At 37.3% G+C, this 26,120-nt stretch overlaps 1 protein-coding gene across 4 annotated transcripts in view; it reads left to right on the top strand.

The window, feature by feature from the left end:
* Positions 1–1,017: 1,017 nt before the first annotated feature.
* Positions 1,018–26,120, top strand: part of LOC127453988 (MAP7 domain-containing protein 1-like) — a 75,941-nt gene continuing 50,838 nt past the window's right edge. For all 4 annotated transcript variants that reach the window (XM_051720867.1, XM_051720865.1, XM_051720866.1 and 1 more), the window contains exon 1: positions 1,018–1,380. In XM_051720867.1, the coding sequence (XP_051576827.1) occupies positions 1,281–1,380 (100 nt within the window). In that variant the 5' untranslated portion in view covers positions 1,018–1,280. The remainder of the gene's footprint in view (positions 1,381–26,120) is intronic.

The raw sequence follows: 26,120 nt of genomic DNA, 5'->3' as shown, positions 1-26,120 counted from the left end.
AATGTTGAGAGAATTTTCATTTTTGGGTGAACCATTCCTTTAAGTAAAACGAATTGATGTAAAAACACATGACACTTGTCTTGGTAATATGTCCTTTTTAAATAAGTGAAGCCAAATAATCTAGCTATTGAAAAATTATGAAATTATAATGGCATAATTCTATAACTAAACTAGGTTATTGTCCATCAAATCACTGAACATTCAAGCAGGCTGTTTGAACCAATGAGTTGAGCTCTAAAATACCGGTTTGAACATTTTGGAGACGCAGACAGACGAATCCGTCTGACAAAAATAAAAAGGTTGAAACGTACAAAAGTCCACGGTACTTTGAAAGGTGCGAGCTTCCCAGATTAAAAAGACATAACTAAATATTTTCAAGATATGATTGAACTAACTTTTTAATATCTTAGCAGTATTAACTAACTATTATCGGTGATTTGGGATTACTCTTCTTCAAAGTCCACCCCTACTCGACATAGTGGTACAATCCACACTGAAGGCCGAGTTGGGTCTGCGTTCAGTAGCGACGCATTTTAGCGAATCGGTTCGTTCGGACGGTTCATTGAAATGAACCAGTAAAACAAACTGATTTATTAAGTTATTGCTCAGATGTGTTGCCAGGAAGCCCAGCTTGGCATTTAAGTTTAATGTCTGTTATAAAATTATTGTTTATCAATCTGTTTTCCGATGTATTTGGTTTTACAGTTTGCGACAAGTGTTGTTATGCAACAATACTATTAACGACAGGAACTTTATTAATTATATGTTTCCAATATTAATTATAATGTAGGTTAACAATATTTTTCCTCATCTCACAGTTTTTTTTTTTTATTTTTTATTTTATTTTTTATTTTACAACATCATTCCTTCGACCTGTCGAGTGGGTTTGAGCTTTGCGGTTCGTCCGAATCGGTTTGTCTGAATCATTAAAAAGAATTGGTTCAGTATAACGATTCGTTCGTGAATTGGACATCGCTGTTCAGCTCTCAATGAGCAGCGTTCTATCTGGTTCAGAGCTGTAGAGGGGAGAGCCATGTCCGCTGTGTGTTAGAAACTTTATTCAGTCTTACCGCTCCATGAAGCCGGTACAACTCTACAGTTTTGTGACACTGATATTGGGCTCAGCATGCGTCTATCGCATACTTAATGTTTAAATATTATCCTCCAGTCCATTGTTATGAGGATTTATTTTCGAGAAGAAACGGATCGGTTTCGTCTGCCTGTGGAAAACCGGAGAGATCGATAAAAGTTTCGCCCTGTCTCGCGAAAGGAATGAATAAATGTTAAGAGAGGAAAATCCGCCTGATTTAACGAACACAATGGAATGCAAAGATCTTGACACTCAGCCGGCGATAAATCAATTGACACCCACAGAAACACGTAAGTCGTGGTTTATTTCTAAATCGTTTATAATTTGTACGTCAATGTGAATGGTATTATAACATATTATAAAAATACAAGTCTGTTAAATAGTGCATCTCCCACTTTCCCGTGATTTATATACATTCAATACATAACACTAGGAAAAGAACAGTATGATAAATGCTATTATATGACAAGGTAGAACAACTCTTATTTCAGTAAAAACACATGTTTTTGTGCCCACACATCACATTCTAAAATATATGCTTCGAAATGCTCTTTTTTCGTAATTATGATTAAATTAGGCTACCTATTTTTCTCCAATCATTGCTAAGACCCTGGTTGTTATGACGTCATAGTATTCATGCCATGACACATTGAATCAAGCACAATCATGAGTTATTCACGCGGGAATTGCACAATCCATTTGGTGCCAGCTGATATGATCAAATAACAATGATCTGCACACAATCTGACATTATTTTCTGGTGCCATGGACTTACTTGCCAGACGCTTGATTATAGTACAGTTCCCCCTTTCTGTGTGGTCACTTTTTACTCTTTGCATCCTATGACCTAAGAATGCAAGATGATTAAAGAAGAATGATCCCATTGATTGATTGATTAATCATAAAATCCATCAAGATGCGCTCAAGTTTGATTGTGGCATTTTCCTCATGAATCCGTTCACTAAGACAGCAAGACAGCATCATCTTTATCATTAATGTCCTCCTAGTGACCATATGATGTTCTCAGTTCCTTAGATGAGATTCTTTGGCTCTCTAAATCTTGAACTAGATTGATATATTACTTTGAGCAAGACCCACAGTTTTTGTAGGTTTCTCTCCTGAACTCAGAAACTGGAGTGGAGGCTTGTTATATAAATGGATTGCTGTGAAGTACACAGTACACTGGTAACAACAAGCCTATGCAGCTAAATAAACCATTAATTTTGGATACACCCTGCAATTAGTGCATGTCGTGATACGCTTGAATATACTGACACATGGCAGTTCATCTCTCTCTGAACTTGAAGCCCAGTCCTTAAATGGAGAACCTGAGAAGATGAGTTTGTGTTTGCAGATCTTCTGTGGATTGTGGTTTGGCCCTTGCTCCTGATCAAGATGGTTATGTAATGCTAAACTTGCATCATCATAAGATTTTGTTTCCCTGTGCTTCCTTCTGGCTTCAGGCTGGAGATGATGAATCCTCACCCTGATTATGGAGATTTTAACCAAACCATCCATGATTATAATTCAGATCATCAGTTTGAAGAAAACTACCTCAGATCTACTTTTATGCACAGTAGTTATCTTTAAACACAGCCTTAATGCAGAATTGTATTGATTCTCTTGTTCTGAGTATTTCAGAATGTAAAGTGACTTTGCAACTCTATGCAGTTGCAAATAGAGGTACTTGAGAGAGTAGTAACTCTGTGATCTTTTGCATGTTGTGCATTGCTGATAATAAATTTTTTATTTTTTGTAATGATATGTGTGCTAAAAGACCCCGTCATTTATTTGTTGCCAATGTGACACCACTTATTTTAGGAATTTTTCTCTTTATGAGATACTTTGTTTTGAGGATCTGCCATGCATGAAGGCTAAGGCCACTTCCACACTAATAAGTTTTCGGTTAAAAACGCAACTTTTTCTCTACGTTTTGGCCTTCCGTCCATACTGAGATGGCTTTTTTGACAGTAAAAACTGAGCTTTTTGAAAACGCTCTCCCAAGTGGATACATTTGGAAATGCCGTCTTCGCATTGTAGTGTGGACAGGAAAAAAATGGAGGTATCTGAAAACGCTGATGTATTTGTTATCATGTGACGCAGTCTTGTGATCCATTCAACACAAAACAATCAAGATGGTGGCCCATGTTGAAGCTGCATTGTTGTGCCTGCTATCCATTTTGATAGCATTGCTAAAGATAAATTTCAATTTGTTCAACCTTCACATTACATAGTTTCAAAGGCGACAGGTAGTTTACTCTGAATTGCTGTCCGGCGACAGAAAACGAGGACGATTGCATTTCAGACTGTACGTGGAACAGCGATTTTTCGCATACGCAGTAAGGGGATTTAAGTGTTTTCATACATTTCAGTGTGGACGAGCAACATTTGGAAAACGCCTGAAAACGGCAATGTGGACGGAGAGTGTTTAGAAAATGAAAACGCCGTTTTCAAATGTATCCAGATTAATGTGGACATAGCCTTGAAAACTTTTGCTTTTAATCTAATAGTCAACATTTCTACAAGGATGCCCTGAGACCTGATGGTCACTTGTTAAACTTTCAAACAGAGCTTTTTGTATTAAAATGGGATTGGTGTCTTTCTCTTTTTAGAAACTGAAACAAGATGCTGCTTTTGTGTTTGGGTTCTTTACACTGAGGACATCATTCATTCTGTTGACTGTTACTCATTAACTTTCTTTTTAATCCTTTATAGAAGCGCTCAGTTTGTTGCTTTAGACTGATTAATTACCTTTCATAGTTTTACCATTTTATACCAAAGACAAAACAAGACACATGGCTTGGTAGTGCACACTTAGTAGCCCATTATTCAATTGTTTTAGAGAAAATACAATGTGAATTTAAGTCCACAACGTTAATAGTGTGTCCTGATGGGAGCTGAGGCGTTTTTCAGTCTGACGAGGTCTGCTCTGTGGAGTTCTGCCCTGTCAGGACTTTTGAAGAGCGTCTTCTAATCTCTGTTTTCTTTAGATCTGCATTCAGGCACTAGTGTCAGTCAGTTCCCCTCCCCGCCTTTCATTTTACATCCCTACTGTCGGCAATGTTTGGTCCAATTTCATTATAATCACTCTGTGCTCAAATCATTAAGGTTCATCTTGCTCAATGAAACTAGGCTACATCCCCAAACACTCATCAATCAATGCTTTACTGGCCTGTTTCACCTGTTTGGTTTGTTTATAGACTTTCTGCAGGCTCATTAATATTTCAAGTAACATTTTAGAGTAGTGTTCATCGGATATGGGTTTTACAATGGCCGATGTCTAGAGAGCAGGATGCCCAATGGCCAATATAAGTTAGATGCACTTATTTTACACTGTATTTGCTCAAAATTCACAAAAATGTAAAACAAATTATTAGGGCTGCCCCCTAATAGTCGACCAAACGTTAGTCAATGAGAAGAGTCATGGTCGACCAAGTTTTGATTGGTCGGTTGGTCGCAGAAAAAAAAACTCCACAGGAAGTGGCGAAGTCACACAGTCAGTGACGGACAGACATGATTGATTACACGGCTGGTCCATGCGATAATTAATTATGTCAGGCAGGAAATCCAAAGTGTTGGATCATTTCGAGAGGGTGAAGGATGATCCCAAGAAGGTGACATGCAAAATCTGCAGGCAAACGTTCGCCTATTATTCATCGACCTCAAACATGGCTTATCATTTGAAACATGCAGTGCCTAACATTAGCCACTTAGCATGGCTGCTCGCTCTAACGTTAGATAACCTAGATAAATATGCGCTATTAAGCTTATCCAAGTGTTCGTGGGGAGTAAGGATGCTAAATTAGTTCCTCGCTTACTGCATGTTTAAGTTGTGTGCATTTCTCTCTATAAATTAACAAAATGTTCAGACAGTCTCCTTGCTGGTTTTTCCGACACATTCAGAATCATTACCGCTTTTGCCGGTGTCGCTGCGGCTCACTTCGTGTGTGCGCTTGTAAAATTTATATTTTAAAGGCTCATTATTATGATTTAGTATTTCTCGGTAATGTAGAACAGTGTTAGCAATGTTACTTATAACATTCTTTCTCAGCCCTGGAACTCAAACCATTTTCTGATGCCCCCCCAAAAATATATATTTAAGTAATTAAATTGATATCATAAACGTGCAACAACTAGTCGACTAATGGCTTAAACTAATGACTACTAGTTAACTAGGAAAATCTTCTGGTTGGGAGCAGCCCTACAAATTATGTTTATTATGTATTGACAAAGCTGTTGGTAGATTTTGGCCTAATGGCCAAATATTGGCCGATTAATCAGCCTTAACCTGTTGATGTGCATGCCCCCCCCCAGAACTGATGTCACTTTGCTTAAATTAGTTCACATATACTATATAGTCTAGTCAAAAAAAGAGTTAATAATGTTGACATATTATAAAGATGTATAATTTGTCAACATTATGAGCAATTTTGAACAGCACACTATATGGTAAATGTGAACTAATTTAAGCAACGTAAAGTCAAACCCATGGGTGGGGCCAATGAGCATCAACTTAATAAGATTAATCACTAATTCAGTACAAATCAGTGTATTGAGGTAAAAAAAAAAAAGTGTTGGAAATGTATCCAGGTGTTTTATTACATATAGCCTAAGTGTCATCTTTATAACCTAGATAAACCTAAAGCAGCATGTTGTTCAGGTTTCAACAGAACATTAAACATGCATTGTTTGCCTAGATATGGGTTCCAACATGTTCTCATTGTGGTTAATGAGCCAGTTTATTGTCATCAATAAATGTTGGCTGCTACTAGTAAATAGAAATCCCACTGCAACGCTAAGCATGTTAATTTATCAGAACAGTGCCTTTAGAAATTCGTTGATCAAACAGATGCTTTGCCATGCACTCCATAACAAATCTGTACAAGTAAGTCTGTTATAAAATACATTTATCTCACTTTTCTTTGTTGCTAAATGGCATTTTGAGTTATTCTTATGTCAGTGAAAATCATTACACGCATTTGATCATGCTGAATATTTGCACATAAGACAAATTGTGTCTTGTGAAGCAGAATGCATAACATAATTTTGTTCAGTAAGGATTGATTTGACTAACATTTTAATGTGTGTGTCCATTTCAGCTCTGTGTGGGCTAAAGAACTGACATGGGCTAGTTTCTTTTTTGTAATATGCAACAACCCCACCGCAACAATCCACATTGATACACACTCGCACCTCCTTCTCTCTGTTACGCCTGTGAAACAATATCATTCACTTCCAAAACCCTGAACCAAGGAGCCATTACATAATATGCAGAAAATGTCCCCCTTTTTTGGGATGACAACATTGATGGCTTTGTAAGACAGAAGACCAAAGCCTTGCAAGTAGTCTTCTGAAAAGAGACACCGTTCAAAGCTGCTCTCCTGTAAGGTGATTGGCACATTCATTGTTTCCTTGTTTTAGCATGGTCCAATTTGATAAACCCTAACCACACACATAGGCATCAGTGTGCAACAAGAGCACACACTATAGCCTGAGGAATAGATGCAGTTCTCCACTGCTACAGATCTGGCCTAGAAACTGTGTCTCTGGAGTAATTAATCCTCTCAGAAGATTTTAATGTTGTCAGACCAAGAAAATAGGATATGGATGAAAGACATTTTCAAGGCCACATTCAGGGTGGAAAAACTCCATATCCTTTGACTGGATAATTTTTCTCCTTTTTTTCCCTTCTTTTTTTTCTTGAATTCAGAGGATTAATACATTTAATTTTATTTGCATGGTCCCAACCTATGGAGCCAGAATGATCTCAAAATACAATTCATATATATGCAAGCGAGGGCACAAAGATTTCCCCAATTACTCACACAAATACTTCTCAGATGAATTCAGAACGTTTTTACAAATACATATCTGTCACGTTCTGTCTCCCTCATGTTCTCCATGGACTCTTATTTTGAAGTTTCCCCCTGGACTCCATTTCCCACAGTGCACGGACCTCATCACCTCCATCTGTTCCACATCATCCTCACCTGTCTTCAATCCCCTCATTAGTTCTTGTATGTATATATACCCTCCAGTTTTGTTCAATGTATGCCAGTTCTCATCTGTGTTATGCTTGAGTAAGTTTGTTGTTTTGGTTTATGGTACTCTGTATTGTTATATATCGCCTTCATTAAAAGCCTGCAAATAGATCCATCGCCCCTCGCCTTCTTCATCTTCTCGATCACAAGTTGTGACAGTATCTATCAAGTACTTGAATTAATTTGGAGCAAAACATGAATCTGCATTTGCAAATCGTCACGTTTGTGAATAGCTTTAGATTTGTGTGTGGCTTTTTTTTTTTAAGAATTTCCTGCCAGGTTTTGATTCACACCTCCTTTTTAAAAAATTTTTTTTTATTTTTTTTTTAGGAAGTCCTCTTTAGCCAATCACACTAAGCTTTTAATCCACCAATCATTACATGCCTTGCTGAACCATAGTTACTCATTCATTCCTGTGAGAACAACGGGGAGAAGTGTCCGATAGATTTGGCTATTTTAACAAAACGAAAAACATGATGAAAAGCTGTTGTGCGGTTTTTTTCGCTTCAGACAAAGCCAGAAAACCCGGAACTGATTTTTTTTAAGTTGCTTTTCAACCATATAGAAGACTAAAGAGCGCCGTGGCTTCAAGCTGTTGAGTTATACAGTTCAACGGTCTCAGGAAAAAAGTTTACATTTACGATTTTTACATTAATGTTTTATTTAATTGGGATCTACAATTAACTGCTTTGTTTACATCAACACATTTATTTTGATCTTTTAATATGGTCATTAAAGTGTTTTGACCATGCATTAATCATATATTTAAGTTATTCCACACAAAGTATTTAAGAGGTGAAACCTGTGATATGGCTGATGCGATTTCAATGGAAGACCTTTATTTTTATATTACAATTTACAGCCTCAGTGGACAATGCAAGAAGGCTTAAACTTCGGTAAGGTTAACAGGGCTTGACATTATAGATTGTCATGTGCTTGTCCTTCGGACAAGTAAATTGGTCATTCACTTAACCGAGTAAAAAAGTTACTTGTCTGGAGAGGAAAAAAATGATTTTTTTTCAACTGTGGTGTAGATATAATTTTTTTCAGAGGCTATATTCTCCTCAATATTCTTATTCAGTCCTTGTTTCCCAGCAAGATGTGATGACATTTACATTGTTGTTCTTGGCAAATCAAATACTTAAACAGGTCATTAAAAGGATAGTTAACCCAGAAATTAAAATTCTGTCATGATAACTTGATCTCATGTTGTTCCAAGCCCACACAAGAGAGAAATGTTAATGAAATACAAAAGGCAGACTGTCAGATGGGTTTGCAATACATTAGGTAAGTTATGGCAATATTAAAATTTTTGGGTCAACTGTAAGTTAATTCTCACCAGACTAAAGTTGACAAAATGCACTGAAAATTAACAGATGAAATCCTGAAAGAGAGGACCTTGCTGCTAAATCATATATAGATAATAAATGATATTTTAAATATGTATGTATATTATGTAAATCAGTACATAGTCCTACTTATATATTTCAAAGGGCAGAAAAAATGCCTGTATATGTCAGATGGAGCTCTAGAGAGATAGAGATGAGTCTGCCAATCTTCGTCTTAAGTCTGTGATCGGCTGATCGTGCCTAGAATCAGGGCTGATCTTTTTTGCAGCACGCAGGGAATCACACATACACTACTATAAAGAATGAGCACTTTCTCAGCCCTTGATGCATGACAGTGTGGCCTCTGGAGTGAATTGTTGGCAATTCTAAGTATTCACTAATTTAAACTTTCAGACATGCTGTTATTCAGATGAATATGCAGGTTTGTTTGTAAAAATGTATAACAATTACTTGTGTATGAATATTTAGTTGCCCATTTTCTAGAGTCATTACGGTAGTAATTCTGACTCGCTGCACAGTGAGCACGGAGAGGATAAAGAGGCTGCAAACGGGTATAAAAACTAATTAAACAACAATTAAACATGCGTATATGAATCTGAGTATATGTGATGTAACGTGAGTCGTGGCAATCAGACGTCGTGTTGAGCAATAGAGACTGTTTGAGCGATCATGAGCACTTTCAGCTTCACTCCCATCAATATGCTCACTTGCGATGTCAATCATACATGTGCGCTCTCCAGGTGCTCTCAATATTTCATCAGTCATTCATCTCAGCGATATTCTATGAGGATTCCAATTTAAATCAGATTAATGCTGGTTACATTACCACTAATCACAGCAATTACATTTTAACCATTATGGCACCATGTCTTCATGCATTTGCTTAATAATTAGTGATTTGTGTTACAGCAAAATGCCAAAGACAGTAAACAAATCATAGATATTTATGATTTCTCACTGGAGCAGTTTTAGAGCTTGTGATGGATCTATTTTTCTTATTTTTTAATGTATCTCTGCTGTGTATGATGCTCTCATGGTTTTTACTGCTTACCAGTACATCACAATGACCTTTTGATATTGACAACAGAGCTATTCAATTTGTTTCAAAACAAATAAATGTTAGCAATTCAGTTAATGTGACTTTATAAAAAGGTTCCATTCATTAACATTAGTTAATGCATTAGGTATCATGAACAATATATTTTTACAGCCTTTATTAATTATAATGTTAGTTAATAAAATTACAATTGTTCATTTTTAGTTCATGTTAGTTCATAGTGCATTAATGTTACTAATACAACTTTTGATTTAAAAAATGTAATAGTATATGTTGTAACTAAAATTAAGTTCATTAGTTCATGTTAACTACAATAATGTTGTTAAATATTGTTAACAAATGGAACCTTTTTGTAAAGTGTTACTGTAATTTTACTGTATGGGGCATAAACATATACCTGCACAAAATAGCATGAAAAAGTGTGCACTTTAAAGGCACTTTAAAAATAATATCGGCTGATCTTAGTGTTAAAACATCGGAGATCGGTATCGGCCTCAGATTTCCTGATCGGTGCACCACTAATTTCTGCCTTTCGTGTGAAAGGTGCTGTAATATGAGCCACACAATGTGATAAGGCAAAATCAGATCACTCCAATGTCATGCGTTGCACTATAGCAGCAGGCCTATCCAATTGGCAGCCTGCTGGCCAAATCCGGCCCGTTCAGAATTTTCAGTGGCCTGCATGAGGTTGTCAGTTGTCTTGTGGGCTGTTTACATCAAATGCATTTTGTGTATGTTCACTCTTAATTTGACACTTGTCCATTGAGCCGGGGAATGTTGCGAGAGAAACAGTAGCACCTGATCAGTCGCGTTGATTCTAATATTACGATAGAAAGCGGGGGGAAAATTGTGCGCAATCCCCCGCTGAATTTCATGCCCAGTTCCTAATAAGTGACACAGGCCTAGGCTATATTACAAATATAGCCAGCTATTTTTTCCGTAATTGATGTTCTAATCAGGCTTCTTGTCCGGTCGGACGAATAAAATTCTCTTTCACTTGCCCCTTTAAAAATCCACTTGTCGCAGACAAGCATTAATGTCAAGCCCTGGGTTAAAATAGTACACATAGAATAAAACTATAAACAAAAAAAAAAAAAAAACACAAAGAAGGGGGATTTAGTAATGATGGGGATGAAATACATTTTATTAAACAAGAAATATGCAGCAACATGCAATGTAATAACAGTTAATCCTACAATCATAAGCCGTTTTCATTATTGTTTTTTCTTTGTTTGGCAGTAAAGACAGTGCTAATGGTGATGATTATACATTCATAACCAGCACTGTGTACCTAAACATTTACAGCAACTTTACCTTATTAATTAAACACTTCGGCAAACTGAACGGTAATTACAATATCCCCCGAGAAGTTTGATAATGCTTTATTGAAGTATGAAAACCAATATAAGTAGCAGCACTCCACTCTGATTATGTCAAGTTATTTCTTGTTCTCTGGTGATAACTCATTATTATGTCTCTGCTGGAACAGCTGTGATGATATCGTGATCGATTTAGTCTTCAATCCGCTCGGATGTTTCTCAAACACACTAAACCACGTGTCCAGCATATGGCCGACTGCAGCCACAGCGCTCCTCTTTAGTCTTCTATATGGTTGAAAGGCGATAAAAAAAAATAAGTTCCGGGTTTTCTGGCTTTGTTTGAAGTGCAGAAAACTACACAACAGCTTTCCGTCATGTTTTCGTTGTTAAAATAGCCAAATCTATCGGACTTCCTAAAACAAAAAGTCTAAAAAAAATCCTCACACAAATCCAAAGTGATCCACACACGTGACGATTTGCAAATGCAGACTCAACGATCCATATATAAATGTAACAACATTCACAAATGTTTTGATGCAAATTAATTCAAGAACTTGATAGATTCGTATTTGTAAATACATTCTTAATTCGTTTAAGTGAGAAGTATTTGTGTGGGCAATTGGGAAAATATTTGTGCCCTCACTTGCATATTTATGAATTGTATTTAGAATTTATGAATCAGATTTTGTGAATTGTGCTGTGCATTTATGAACTGTATTTTGTAAATATATTCTTTTTGAGATCATTCTGGCTCCATACCAACCACCCAAATATTGTACGTCAAATAAGCTTTCTGAATGTATTAATTAGAGGTCGGCCGATAGAGTATTTTGTAGTGGTCGACCGATATGGGATTCCGATGCCGAAATCCAGAGAGCAGGGTGGCCGATAGGCCGATACAATGCCGATATAGCACACAATTTAATATAGTAAATAACATGGATGGCATGTCCACGTTAGCAATCACGTTTTCTCAAAGAGTACCGAATCAAACCAATTGTACATGCAGTGCATAGCGAATAAGACATTTTCTTATAGCACACGTGAAGCGTTTTTACCTTGGGCTGCATCCAAAAACGCAGGCAGCTGACTTGCTTGCTGCCTAATCAGTTAATGGCTTAACTGACATCTGTTTTAAATGAATGGAACTCTTAAGGAAACTGGTCTCCGAACAGTTTGAAAAGCACCTTATTTTCATCCTACCTCTGTATACAGCCGCCGGAGGCAGAATTTTCTTGGTTTCAGACGCAGCCTTAAAGTTGCACTCACGCGCTTGTGCGGATCCAGCAACCTCCTGACAGTTTAAATGGCCTGGATCGCCTGCTTGGATTGTCGTCATGATTTGTGAATCAGAGGAACTTCTGATCCTGATATGGAAGTTTTTGATTCTGGCTGATAGAATACACAGATCAGAGGAAGATATTAAATGAGTGCTCAATGGGAAGAAAACGCTGGATTTTTCGGCACCCTCAAGAAAAACAGTTGGCCAAATGGACAAATTTATCGGCGATGCGATAATTAAAAAAGTCAGAATATTGGCCGATTTATCACCCTCAGCGATATATCAGTCGACCACTAGTATTTTGCCAATAACGATAACAAAGGTGGTTGTAAAGGCAGATAACCGATTGATCAGTTTATAATATTTAGAATGTTAAAATGTTCTTAGTCTTACCTCACTATGATGGGCACAAGAGGTTACAAGAGAACAAAATAAATAAAATCTCAGATGCAGTTTATTTTGCAACCAAAATCCCAATAATAACAAGAAAAAATTAAGATTTGGTGTGTAACGTGGGACTTTTAACCATAAACAAGCCCGAAATACACGTACTACACTATTGGCAACTATCGCTGTTGATTTTTGTCGATAACCAATAGTTCCAAAAAGCTACTATCGGCAACGATTAATCGGTAAAATCGATATATCAGTCTACCTCTATTATTCATCTATTTTGCTTTGCACAATTAATATAAAAGTTTGGATTGGATAAAGGATTTGATAAATTCCCTGTGTAGCAGTGGTAATCTTATTCCTCTTAATAACAAATATGCCAGCTGTATATCTTCCTATGTTATCTGGTCAAAAATGTACCAACATTTCAAAATAGGATTGTGATGTTGGTTTCGTAATAGAGGCCTAGCTACCTAAGTGTGGTCACAACATTCCTGTCAGTCATTTGACAGCAGACGCTGTGTTTTCTGGTGTGGTCACGGCGTGCTAAGAATGTTAAACATTCCTCTCTGAATGTGTGTCTTCTGTTCAGCAGAGAAACAAACGAGCGAAAGATAGAGGAAGGAACAGTGTGTCAGGATTCAGGGCTCATGTCTGCATACAGATGGAATCACGTCAGGTGTCCTTTCCCGTGTAGCACTCGGTGTAAATCGCAGTGCTCAGACATGGAGTGCTTACAGAAAGAGAGTTTCCCTTTCCCCTGCATCCGCATCAGAATATGACAGAGGACACCAAACGCACTGCCATCATCTCTGTTACAACAAAGACTTTGCAGGATTTTAATAGGAATATGGTTGGCATCTTGGATTGAATTTCGTACAAAATCTGTAACGATGCATTCTTAGAATGCCTTATCCATGCAGGATGCATGCAATGCTCCGTTATAATTTGGCCATAGTGAGGTATTGTATATGACAGCGTAACGTTGATGTAAGCCAATTGGAACAGTCTTTGCATCTGGAGCGCACCTATGATGCCCCAAAGAATAGTTTACCCTAAAATGACAATTCTGTCATCATCGACTCTTTCTTCTTTCACTGTCATTGTATGAAAAAAAAAATGATCACTAAGTTTAGGAACAGAGCTATTTTTTACTAAGCACTGAAGAACCTGGAAGAGCCTTTTTTAAATACATAAGCCACATTCTTTGTCATTTTGTCTTTTAGGTGGTGTTAAGTTGAAAGGTCAAATGTTTTATCCTTGATTCCACCTTTATCCTTTTAAAAAAACAAGAAAGTAATGAAAGTAAATCTAACAACATCAGCAGCAAAATTATATATGAATGCAATGATCTTGTCCCACTTAAAATACTGTATGACAAGCTGGACTCTAGCAAAAGGTACAACACTAAAGCTGATTCTTTCTCTGTACAAGCAGGCTCTCAAGGTGTTAGACAGAAAATCCAATTTTCTTGGCAAATATGACATTCTTAGCTGTGAAAATCTTATAAAATACACTGACGCTTGCCTGATGTGTAAGATCCTGAATGGTCAGGCTCCCCCACCACTTAGTACTTTCATGAAACAAAAAAACTTAAACAACAGATCTAAATGATCTGTTCTGAGAGGGGATTGTTTCTTTTTTTGGATTTTTTCCCCTTTTTCTCCCAATTTGGAATGCCCAATTCCCAATGTGCATTTAAGTCCTCGTGGTCATGTAGTGAATTGCCTCAATATGGGTGGTGGAGGACGAATCCCAGTTGCCTCTGCGTCTGAGACCGTCAACCTGTGCATCTTATCACGTGGCTTGTTGAGTGCGTTGCTTTGGAGACAGCGCGCGGAGGCTTCACACCAACCACCATGGCATCCATGCCCCACTTATAGCAACCATGAGGAGGTTACCCCATGTGACTGTACCCTCTCTAGCAACCGGGCCAATTTGGTTGCTTAGGGGGACCTGGCTGGAGTCACTCAGCACGCCCTGGGATTCGAACTAGCGAACTAGCGAACTCCAGGGGTGGTAGCCAGTGTCTTTTACCACTGAGCTACCCAGGCCCCCTATTGCTCATTTTAATATTATCTATCTGCTAACTTTTCCCATGTACATTGCCAGGAGGGTCGGCCTTCCTTGGCTTGGATATGTATGGAGTAACTATTAGTATTTTGTAAACAATCTGCTATGATTATTTATAATTGTATCCTATAACTCTGTGTTGTTATAGCTATTGTTTATTGCTGCACCGCATGTCAGTTTGTAACAAAAATGCTTATTATTTGTATTGCTTGGCTACGTTTTGTTGTGTTCGTATTATTTGCATGACTATAAGTGTAGAAATGGTGTTGTTGTTGCTGCTGTATTATTGTACCAATGTTTCCGCTGCTTTTTTGCATGGCTTGTGTTTCTGTCTTTACAACTCTTGTTAGTTGCTGGTGCTGTCTTTTAAGGCTTTTTGTCTCTGTTTGTAAATGTCATCACTTTAATGGTTCTCATATCATCTTGCCAAAGGACTGCAGTTGAAAAATAGCCAGTCGGCTAGTACTGGCACATTTACAGAAATGTTGATTAATGTGTGTTATCGTAATAAATAAAGTAAAGTAAAGTCAAGCAAAGCACAGGAAGCCTGGGAATGCAATCAGGGACTTTCCTGTTTGTCACTCTTTCCCCTAATTCTCTCTCTCTCTCTGTTAGAATCTCATGTTTTGACATCTTGACGTCTTAATTTTAGTCTGAAACAGTTGTACTCCACTTTAGACTCCCTGTGTGTTGTCAAAGGCAGGATTTACAGTCTGGTTCTTCTGAGAGGACTGGAAGTGAGATGATCATATCATGAAGCAGTCAGACTAATCACAGTCAGCTGATTTGTAACGTCAGAGCCAGGATGACGCAACTAAATGCCACTGACCTGAGTTTCAAGTGCATTGTTGTCATACATGCAGGCTTAATACTGTACTTTGTTTTCATTTTTAAGGCCCTTTATTGTATAGGGTAGAAGGAGAATAGAGAGCAAAGTAAAAGAGAGAGAGAGAGGGGGAATGGGATCGTCACATGAAGCAGGTTGGATTCCTGAGTCCCCTTAAAGGGTTAATTCATCCAAAATTACAATTCTGTCATGATATATGCACACTCATGTTGTTCTAAACCAGTATAACCTTTTTTCATCTGTGGAACTCGAGGAAAAATTTTGAAGAAAGTTGTCTATATTTTTTCTGTACAATGAAATTGAATGGGGACTGAGACTTTAACTACCTAACATTCTGCTTAACATCTTTTGTGTTCCATTTGGATTTGGAACAACAGGAGGGTGATTAAATGATGACAGAATTTTAACTTTTAGATGAACTGTCTCTTGGAGCACAAGACTCTTTACACGAGCACATGCACTACCCACCGTGCCAGCTCTTTTTTTTTTACTTTAGTGCACATTAGAAAGTCTTGACGAAGCACAAAGCAAAATGTCAATAAGTTCCAAAGTTGATGCATTTAGATGTACAAACAGAAGATGAAATCAATTTTGGATATTACAGTAATGGATTTATTGGAACGCTCTAATGGATATGTCAAACTTTAGAATGATGCTGACTTTACAGGTTTTTGATAGTTGTTATTTTTGGTCTGTTGCTTTTACCATGGAACCAGCAGCACACAGCTTGCATTAGCTAATACGGATACGAACAGCTCAACAAATAAACAAGATCCTGTCGTATGACCCTTCCTTTGCCCAAACAAAAATAGTGATTTTAGTTTGATTATTGACTAATGGTTTATATGTATTGAGTACATGTTTTGAGTTCTCCATCAGGTAGTTCAGATCAGATGTTTCATTTGCAAATCATATTCTTGTTCATATTCTGCCATCCTGCTCATGGTGTTAGCAAGTTAAAGGTGCACTCAGTATTTTGTTCCTAATTTAAGAAGTTTTACTAATTGTAATTTTGAAACATACACCGATCAGCCACAACATTGAAACCACCTGCCTAATATTGTGTAGGTCCCCCTCGTGCTGCCAAAACAGCACCAACCCGCATCTCAGAATAGCATTCTGAGATGCTATTCTTCTCACCACAATTGTACAAAGCGGTTATCTGAGTTACCGTAGACTTTGTCAGTTCGAACCAGTCTGGCCATTCTCCGTTGACCTCTCTCATCAACAAGGCATTTCCATCTGCAGAACTGCCCCTCACTGAATGTTTTTTGTTTTTGGCACCATTCGGAGTAAATTCTAGAGACTTTTGTGCATGAAAATCCCAGGAGATCAGCAGTTACAGAAATACTCAGACCAGCCCATCTGGCACCAACAGTCATGCCACGGTCCAGATCACTGAGATCACATTTTTTCCCCATTCTGATGGTTGATGTGAACATTAACTGAAGCTCCTGACCCGTATCTGCATGATTTTATGCACCACACTGCTGCCACACGATTGGCTGATAAGATAATCGCACGGATGATTGTTGGTGCCATTTTCACACTGAGAATAAATGTATTCAGCCAAAAAATGAAAAATGTTGCTGGAGAAATGTATATGGAGTTAGGATGAAAATAAGGTGCATTTCAAACTGTTCTGAGACCAGTGCAGACTAGGGTTGCTCCGATACCAAAATTTTAGCTTCGGTACGATACCAGCCCTTGTACCTCGGTATCGATACTTAGGAAGCAAATAAAAAGCCTCTGATTTTTGATAATTACACAGAAAATTACTTGATTAAAAGAACTGCAAGTCTTACAGATACAAATTTTGCATTTTATGTTTTAATTTTTCTGGATTCCATGTTAAATGTTTTAATGAAATGTTATGACCAAATGGTGTTTAATCAAATTAATACATATACAGCTTTAATCAAATAAAAATATAATAATACATTTTAAACAAAAAATTGCTATATTATTTTTGGTAAAAGAAAATGCTGCACAACAGAGCTTCACGGTATTAATGAAAACATTAATGAAAAACATCTGATTACTGTAAAAAAGGGAAGGGGTATAAACCAAAACTATTGGTCTGATGTTGGATTCCAATAGAATGGCCCCTGAAGGTTTCTGCGTTGTTCTGTCTTTTCTGAGTGCTGAAGCAAAAACACTTATTATTAATTTGCACTTTATCAGTTGACTCCATTATTAATTTTATCTGGCTCCAATTTGATATTAATCAGACTCCAATTTAAGTAGAACCTCTAATTTAGGTTTTAGCTCTAATTGATTTCTGATCATTCTTTTAGTGTAATCTTTTTAAGTTATTGATTACTCTGAATCATCCTAACATTCATTATCCTTTCATTCGGGTCCTGATTGTCGCTTGGAGTCATATGCCAGCCGATTAATTGCATAGATCTCACGAACACAAAATCGCCAGTCCATTCATAGTCAGAGGTTGCAGGGTTTACTAATATCATCTGGTTCAGCCACCTACTGCTTGCTCATAACCAGATGATAGTTTTATTTAGTCACATTTCATACAACTTGCTAAGACGGTGATAAGCAGTGACTGGTAGTCTTACGTGGTTTTCACCTATTCATAAGCTCCAGTAATGATCATTATCCTGGACATACGTTTGCGGTAACAAAAGGCATCCCTCGAATCTACCAGCGATAAATTATTTCGAAGGAATACAGAATAAATCAAAAAGTAACAATTTATTTGCCAGGTTGGATTTAAAACATAAGTTACAAAATCAATCAAAGCCAATTTCACACATAATCAGAATAAACAAACATTTCTAAAAATAAAAGACAAGTCAAAGTAGCATAACTGTCAATAGAAAGTGACACACAGCAATTGTGCGGGAGACCGGACTACAGATTTCCCGAGCTCCTCTGCCATCTCTCCTTAAGTACCAAATAGAAAACATTGTGTACCAAATGGTATTATCCTTTGAACAATGAGAATTTTGGGGTGAATGGGTTCTTGACTTCCTGGGATTTAACCTTATTAACATACAGGAGATCATTTAAATTGTAGGTCAAGGAGGGGGATAGACTTCCAGAATAATGCAGTATTTGGCAAAGACCTTATAACTTTGTCACCATTAGTTTTACCGACATGGGAAAGAGACCATTATACCAGTCGCACAGAGACCTCTTAAATAATATCAAACACATACAGTGGCATTCTTTGTTTTCATGGTATTTGTTATATTTTTACATATAAATCTTGTGTCTTTGTATTGGTCCTGAGCTTTTGAAGGGGAGAAGGGGGAGAGAGAGAGAAGTGGGGGCAGCAAGGTGATTTGAATTTTATCACATTGTGGTGATATTCAGGTGAAGATTTCAGCTTTGTAAAACAATGCAAAGGTGATTTGCAATTTATCACACGTGGTGATGTTCAGGTGTAGATTTCAGCTTTTGTGAAAGAGTTCTATGATGCTGGTTCTTGCAGAGTTCTTTGACTTTTACCAGAAATGGTGCCTTTTGGGTGTAGACATCCTGGTGCCAGCCTTACATTACCTTAGGCACAAGGCTGCTATGGCGACATACTGATATTCAGTACACTTGCTTGATTTGATGTGAAATTGCTTACAGATAATAATAATGTAATAACGTTGATAATAATAATAATATAATATAATAATAATATAATAATGATAATAATAACTTTTTTATGAGTATTATGGCTACTTTTTGAATATTACATTTTTATACAGTAGTTATATTTATCTGTCATACATTTTTTTGACAGACTTTTATTTTGACAGACCTTTGAGTTCTTCTTTTTTCTTTTTTTTGTGATGGGTTAGTTATATCAAGCTTCCCATTAATGCTGGATTCAATACTCCCGTCCCATTTTTACATTTTATTTTCAAATTGTCATTGATTTAATCTCAAAACTGTCACGTCTCATAAGATTTTGCTAATGGCAACATACTGTAATATGGTACCGAAATTAGCAACAAGATGATATTGTATATATTTTTGGTATCACAATATTTTGTTAGTACCGGTATATCCCGCAACCTTAGTGCAGACAGACAGCATACGGGAGGTTAAGTAATTCACTAAGTGTGCATCCAATGTCTTTCCTATGCAGCTAAGTGCATTCGCTCCTAAAATCCAACCAAAAGTTCAGTTTCAGGCTGCAGATGATGTTTGGACCACTCAACATGTTTGGCAGACATGGGACAATGATAATCCATACATAGATTCAGAATTTTAGAATTAAAATGTTTATTCTAACATGATTGGCAGTGATTTGATGATGCTGACTATTTACTTTTAATCAGAATTATGTATTCATCTTTCTAGAAAATCAGCTGCAATGTCTATAACGTCTCAAAAACTTGAATAACCAACGGTCCTGTTATTGGACACTTTCACCCTGGGATTACATTAATCCTGGCAGACTGTGAATACTGAATTTCTACAATGGCATCGGTTACTAAAACTAGGGGTGTAACGATCCATCGATCTGGGTTGCGAGCTTCGATTACAGGATAGCGTAAAGCGACCATTTGAATTCTTCATAGGGGTGGGCGATATGACCAAAATCCTATATCATGATATGATTAATTTTTTATCATGATAACAATATATATCACAATATAGTTAAATTTTTCTGAAAAATCAGTAAAATTTTATTATATATCAAGCCATGTCGTTATGTGTAATTTTGAGTAATCCAGTCAGTGAATTTTTTATTTTTATTTATTTATTTCTTTTTTTTTCGCCCAAATTGGAATGCCCAATTCCCAGTGCGCTTTTAAATCCTTGTGGTCGCGTAGTGATTCGCCTCAATCCGGGTGGCGGAGGATGAATCCCAGTTGCCTTCGCGTCTGAGACCATCAACCCGTGCATCTTATCACGTGGCTTGTTGAGCGCGTTGCCACGGAGACATAGCACGTGTGGAGGCTTCACGCCATCCACCACGGCAGCCGCGCTCAACTCACCACGCGCCCCACCGAGAACGAACCACATTATAGTGACCACGAGGAGGTTACCCCATGTGACTCTACCTTCCCTAGCAACCAGGCCAATTTGGTTGCTTAGGAGAAAATCCAGTCAGTGAATTAAATAATTTATAAATGAAAACTTCTTCATCTTCAAATTTCTCTTTAATTTGAACTTGACAAACATAGTCGAAGTACAAAAATAAATGCTTAAACCATTAAGTGTTTAATAAAATAAACCAATTTTCTTTTTCTTGTTGTTGTTGTTGTTATTGTTATTATTGTAATTATTATTATAACGTTCCTCAAGAAACTTAACATCTTCTCAAAGCAATGCAAAAAGTTAAATAACATATAAATAAAAAATTATCCATAAATAAAACACTTAATTAGGCTCTTTGTGTTTTAGTTAATATCTAAAAAGAACAAAATAAAATATCTGAAAGAAAATATGGCCGGTTTGTTTCCTGATATCAAACATCATTCGAACAGAATTTTAGAAAGGGTTTTGGTGTGTATTTTAAAAACCCACTTGACATCGAGAGAAACCAGAATGAGTAACGGGTGTGATCTGCACTTTTTCTGTCACAGGAGCACTAATAAGGGAATGGGATGACTTCAGTATTCGCGTGCACTTAAGTGTTTCAGACTGCATACGCAACACTCGCACAAAACACAGCTGTGCGTGTTTGGATGGGAGGCATGTTTGGAGCGCAGGATGAATGTCATTGAATTTGCTTTGACGGTAATCTCCTCTCATCTTCTCATTCAAATGAATTTGAGGAACGAGCAGTCCCTCCACCATCCTCCATTTATCTGACAGAGTGTGTAATGCGTTTGTTTTATATGCTGTACACATTTCTCGTGTGGCAATTTTGCATTACCGCAATAGAGACTATAATCCAAATGTATACCGGTTGGCAAATTCTACCGGTTTATCATTCAATTCAATTCAATTTATTTTATATAACACATTTAGAAACAACTTGACCAAAGTGCTTCACAATCAAGAATCTAGAAACAGTTAAGAGATTAAGAATGATGGAAACATCACCACTCATAACATACATATAAGCAATATAAATTCAACAGGAAAGACTATATATAAAAAGGACAGTGTATGTGCATTTAACTCCAGTTTAAGATTCCCTAGATTCAAAAGCATGTTTACCAGTATATCGCCCACCCCTATACATGTGGTCTACTTTTTAAAAGCTCAATGGAGCGATTCAGAATGTGTCAAATGGCTCGACAGCAGTGAAATTCTGAACGGCGCTGATGAGGGAAAGAGAAAACACCTGCCCTGCACCAACATCAATTACAAGACTTTTCACATCTACACATAAATACCCTTACTAACATTTATCACAGTAAACTGTAACAGAATTTTTTAACACAACTGTGGAAGATGTAGTCAAGAAATTTGGACTGAAAGACTTGCTTGACTGTTGTAGAGATGAGAAATTGTCACTAGTGTTTACCTCATTCCACAAGGCAGTTATCTGTCAAACGATTGATGATCACATGTATGTGACTATTTTTTATATAATTCTTTTTGCCAGTATTATTTTTTTCAAATACTAAAGTACAGGAAGTACTTTCAAGAACTGAAGACTGAAGTCAGAGAGCTCAGTAAAATATTCAAATTATATTTTGGTTGCATTTGTGAGATAATAAATGTAACTGATTGTGTAAAATAGGCACATAATAACGTAATATCGATCGCAGGCCCCAAAATTTGCATCGTGGCAGACTTTGAGGTATCGACTAGGGCTGTCAAATTAAAATTCGAAATTTGTATATTTGTCAAATTTAAGAAAAACCAAAGCACATTCACATGTTTAAACCGTGCATTCGAATTTTGGATGCGTGCCTACCAAGCACTGACAGTGACTTCAGATCGATCACATTTCTTGTGCTAAAAAAGGCTTGACACAGCGCAACAAATACAGTTTTACAGAAAGTAGTTGTCTCAAGATGCTTTTTAAAGTTCTTTTTAATTAGACAGAGCAACTAAAAAACAGTGCTCCTGCACGAGACACTGAATAAACAAAAACAAAGAGAAACAAAGACGTTCGTCTAGCTCGTTTACATAGAAAAACAAATGGATGGTTGCAAAAGCATTCGGTGTGAACAGCCTTTTACAGTAGTTGGAGGTACTTTGCCGTTGCGTCTTGCTCTCTTTATAAGCGTTTCTCAGATTAAGCAATGAGTTTTTTAAACGCTTTATCAGGAAAGATGTTCAACTTGGAAATGCGTGTCTCAAGATCCTCGTGTTTGCTTCCAGTCTGTTGTGTTCTGTCTGTTTGAACAGTCCCTGGCCTGTGCTCAGAGTCTGAGCCGCTTCACCACAGAGTTCAGCCAAATTCAGCCACGAAGCTTGGGTCTTGGGTAGTATACTGTGGCATCAGTGCAAGTGTAACACCACTTGGACTGCCTAATGAAGCATTTACCCCCCTGATTTAATTGTTTTTTTTTTTTTTTTTGGATTTTTCCCCTTTTTCTCCCAATTTGGAATGCCCAATTACCAATGCGCTCTAAGTCCTTGTGGTCGCATAGTGATTCGCCTCAGTCCGGGTGGCGGAGGACGGATCCCAGTTGCCTCCGCGTCTGAGACAGTCAATCCGTGCATCTTATCACGTGGCTTGTTGAGTGCGTTGCCACGGAGACATAGGCTTCACGCCATCCACCGCGGCAACCACGCTCAATTCACCATGCGCCCCACCGAGAACAAACCACATTATAGCGACCATGAGGAGGTTACCCCATGTGACTCTACCCTCCCTAGCAACCGGGCCAATTTGGTTGCTTAGGAGACCTGGCTGTAGTCACTCGGCACACCCTGGGATTCGAACTAGCGAACTAGCGAACTCCAGGGGTGGTAGCCAGCGTATTTTACCACTGAGCTACCCAGGCCCCCGATTTTACTTTTGACTTAACATTTGAAAATATGGACAGACTAAAACTTTTTATTTATTTATTTTTGCACGTTAGTTGAAAAGGGAATGCTCTTTTTTTTTTAATAGCCAGGAATGTTCTTTGCAATAATATAATGGTGCTGTATGGTTTATGTATTTAATGCCCCCTCTTGTGGACTAAGGAAACAACGTCAATTTAAAAATCAGCTGACTTTAAAATTGGAATATTATTTGAATTTTGAAAATATTTAAGGTAAAAATGTAAATTTAGTTTCTCTGTCCAATTGACAGACCTAATTGATACAAGATTGTATTGTGATGAAACTGGCGATTTACACCCCTAATAAAAACTATTGCGTTTAAATGAAGCTGCATCCACGCCCCTAATTGTTATATTTAGGTCATGCATGCTGGCTTAATGTGAACCTGTGTGATGGTTTCTGATTTGAATGAATTGTCATATAAATAATTTTGCAGATTGTGAAATTGCGTATAGTGGTGACCGATATTTTCAATGGCTGTTAATATATAGATGCATAACATCTAGACTATAATATCTAGTCAAGGTGGCTGATAAAATGAAATTAAATGAACACTTATTTTACACAATATTTGCTTAATTGTGTACTTGTTTTTGTCCACTTTGTGATAGGGGTCTCAGCCCAGTATTCATCATCATAATTTTTTGAAACTCAAGTCAACTTAAATATTATATTATTGTATTATAATATTATATTGATTTTTATAGAATAGCTATATATTTCTGTAATAAAATCTTAACTTGCACAGGGCATTGCTATGCGGTCTAGTTAAACCAAAGAGTTCTAAACAGTCAAACCACTGAAAACTAGTGGTCGACCGATATATTGCTGTGGCCGATAAATTCAGAATTTTTTTAATTATCACATCAGCAGATACATTTTCCCGTTTGGCCGATTTGTTTAAGGCCACGAGGGCACCGATATTCGCCTGCTTGTACGTGAAGGAGCAGTCTGAGCCTTTTGCAGTTTAATAATCACACAAGGTCATATAGCGATTTTAAATTTTATTTCGATTAATTGTGCAGCCCTATTTAGATGGTTAAATTCTGTACATTTAATATGCTGATTTTGTGTTACATTTTTTTGTTAGAGGCAAAGAAGCTCCCATACAGGCTACTTGTATAACAAAAGTCTTTGACTATTTAACACATTGCTCTAGTCTCCAGGGGGGACTGCTTACATAGTGACAGAGCAGGAAGTTATGAATGGCCTCCATCCATGAACAACAACAATGACTTTCATCTGTGTGAAGTGCTGCCACATATAGAGGCCTTGTTACTTCCTGTGAAGCTCTTCCTTTGGAAGGAACATGGAAGTGCTTTGTGGTAGCTATAGACCCAAGGGACCTTCTGCTGGGTTCAAACCACACGCTTCTGTTTTATCTCATTGTGGCTGTGGTTTTGAGAGGGACGGTAGCATTTATCAATGAAAGTGGTCACTGAATGGCAGACATCCTTGTTCTGACAGGGAATGTTTGGAAAATTGGTAGATAGCAGCTTCTAAAGTCCTATTCACACCAAGAGCGATGGGGAAAAAGTGACACAAAGTGTAGAGGAAAATTGAAAAAAAAGAAGAAAATGAAATTTTGAGTGAAATTTTTTTTCCTAGGTGGAAAATACAGTAGACATATGTACAGGTATATAGAGACATACTGTATATTTGTACATATACAGTATGTCAGACAGAAGTCTTTGATTGCTGCATTGCATGTCGCTGTTGTTCCTGTTTCTCTCATATTCATTATTATAGGCTGTTATAACTTAGTCTGTTACAAAAAAATTATAATTGTCTTAATCAAAATATAATGCCTTGTATTTTGTCATTATATTAAGACTTGCTGGCCAACTCAATGAAAGAACGCTCAGAAATGCTCTCTGCTCTTCCTTCAGGTTACCATAATTATCTTAAGCGTGCACCACTGTTTCAAACCGTGGTTGGCTTGAATGGAGATGTCATAACCATCACATTTTTAATACGCTGCATTCTTTTCCCTTCTGACCACAATGTAACGCAATGTACAATATAAGCCATGATAAGTTTGAGGTCCTGTGTGTGTTGTATAACCATAATGGCAAAATCTTGAGTGAATTCATTGAGTATGCAGTAACCTAGTCGTGTAATTGTACAGTGCACTGGGTAGCACCTCAGACTTGAATCTGAGGAGCTTAAGTGAATTTGTTTTGACATATAACACTAAATACAAAGCTAGACAGCAAGAACTTTAAAGCACCACCACAGTCCGCAGTCTTTCTCTGGCTTTGAGTCAGCAGCTGGTGTTTACTCTGGGTTTCCAATGAGTCTGGGGAGGGGCCGGGGAGGGTGGAGGATGAGGATGAGGTAATTCATTAGGCCTCAAATGAGATGCAGATCCATTCTCAGTCAGCTCCCGGTTCTTCTGTTCTCACCTCTTCCTATCTTCCTATCTTTGATTTAACTGTCACTACTTGCTTCCATTTCCGGCTTCCTGTTTGTCTCATTTCCATATTTGAAAGAGCATTGCTCAAAAAGCTTGCAACTCTTCAATGCTCCTTTTTTGCAAGACTGCTCTGAGAACTTAATTTAACCAGTTTTCTGTGGTTTTCTCATTTTAGGGTAAAGCAATGGCATTTTTTACTATTAATATTTCTTGAAAAAGAAGGACTGATGAGATTGAAGGAGAAATTATATCTGTATATATACAGATGCTTTACCTTTTGTTTCCTTGATGTGTGAGAATATGGGTTGCTATTTTATGATTATGGTACTGCATCTG

This window comes from Myxocyprinus asiaticus, chromosome 16 (genome assembly GCF_019703515.2).
Source record: "Myxocyprinus asiaticus isolate MX2 ecotype Aquarium Trade chromosome 16, UBuf_Myxa_2, whole genome shotgun sequence".
NCBI classification, from domain to species: domain Eukaryota; kingdom Metazoa; phylum Chordata; class Actinopteri; order Cypriniformes; family Catostomidae; genus Myxocyprinus; species Myxocyprinus asiaticus.
This window is presented reverse-complemented; position numbering and strand designations above follow the sequence as displayed.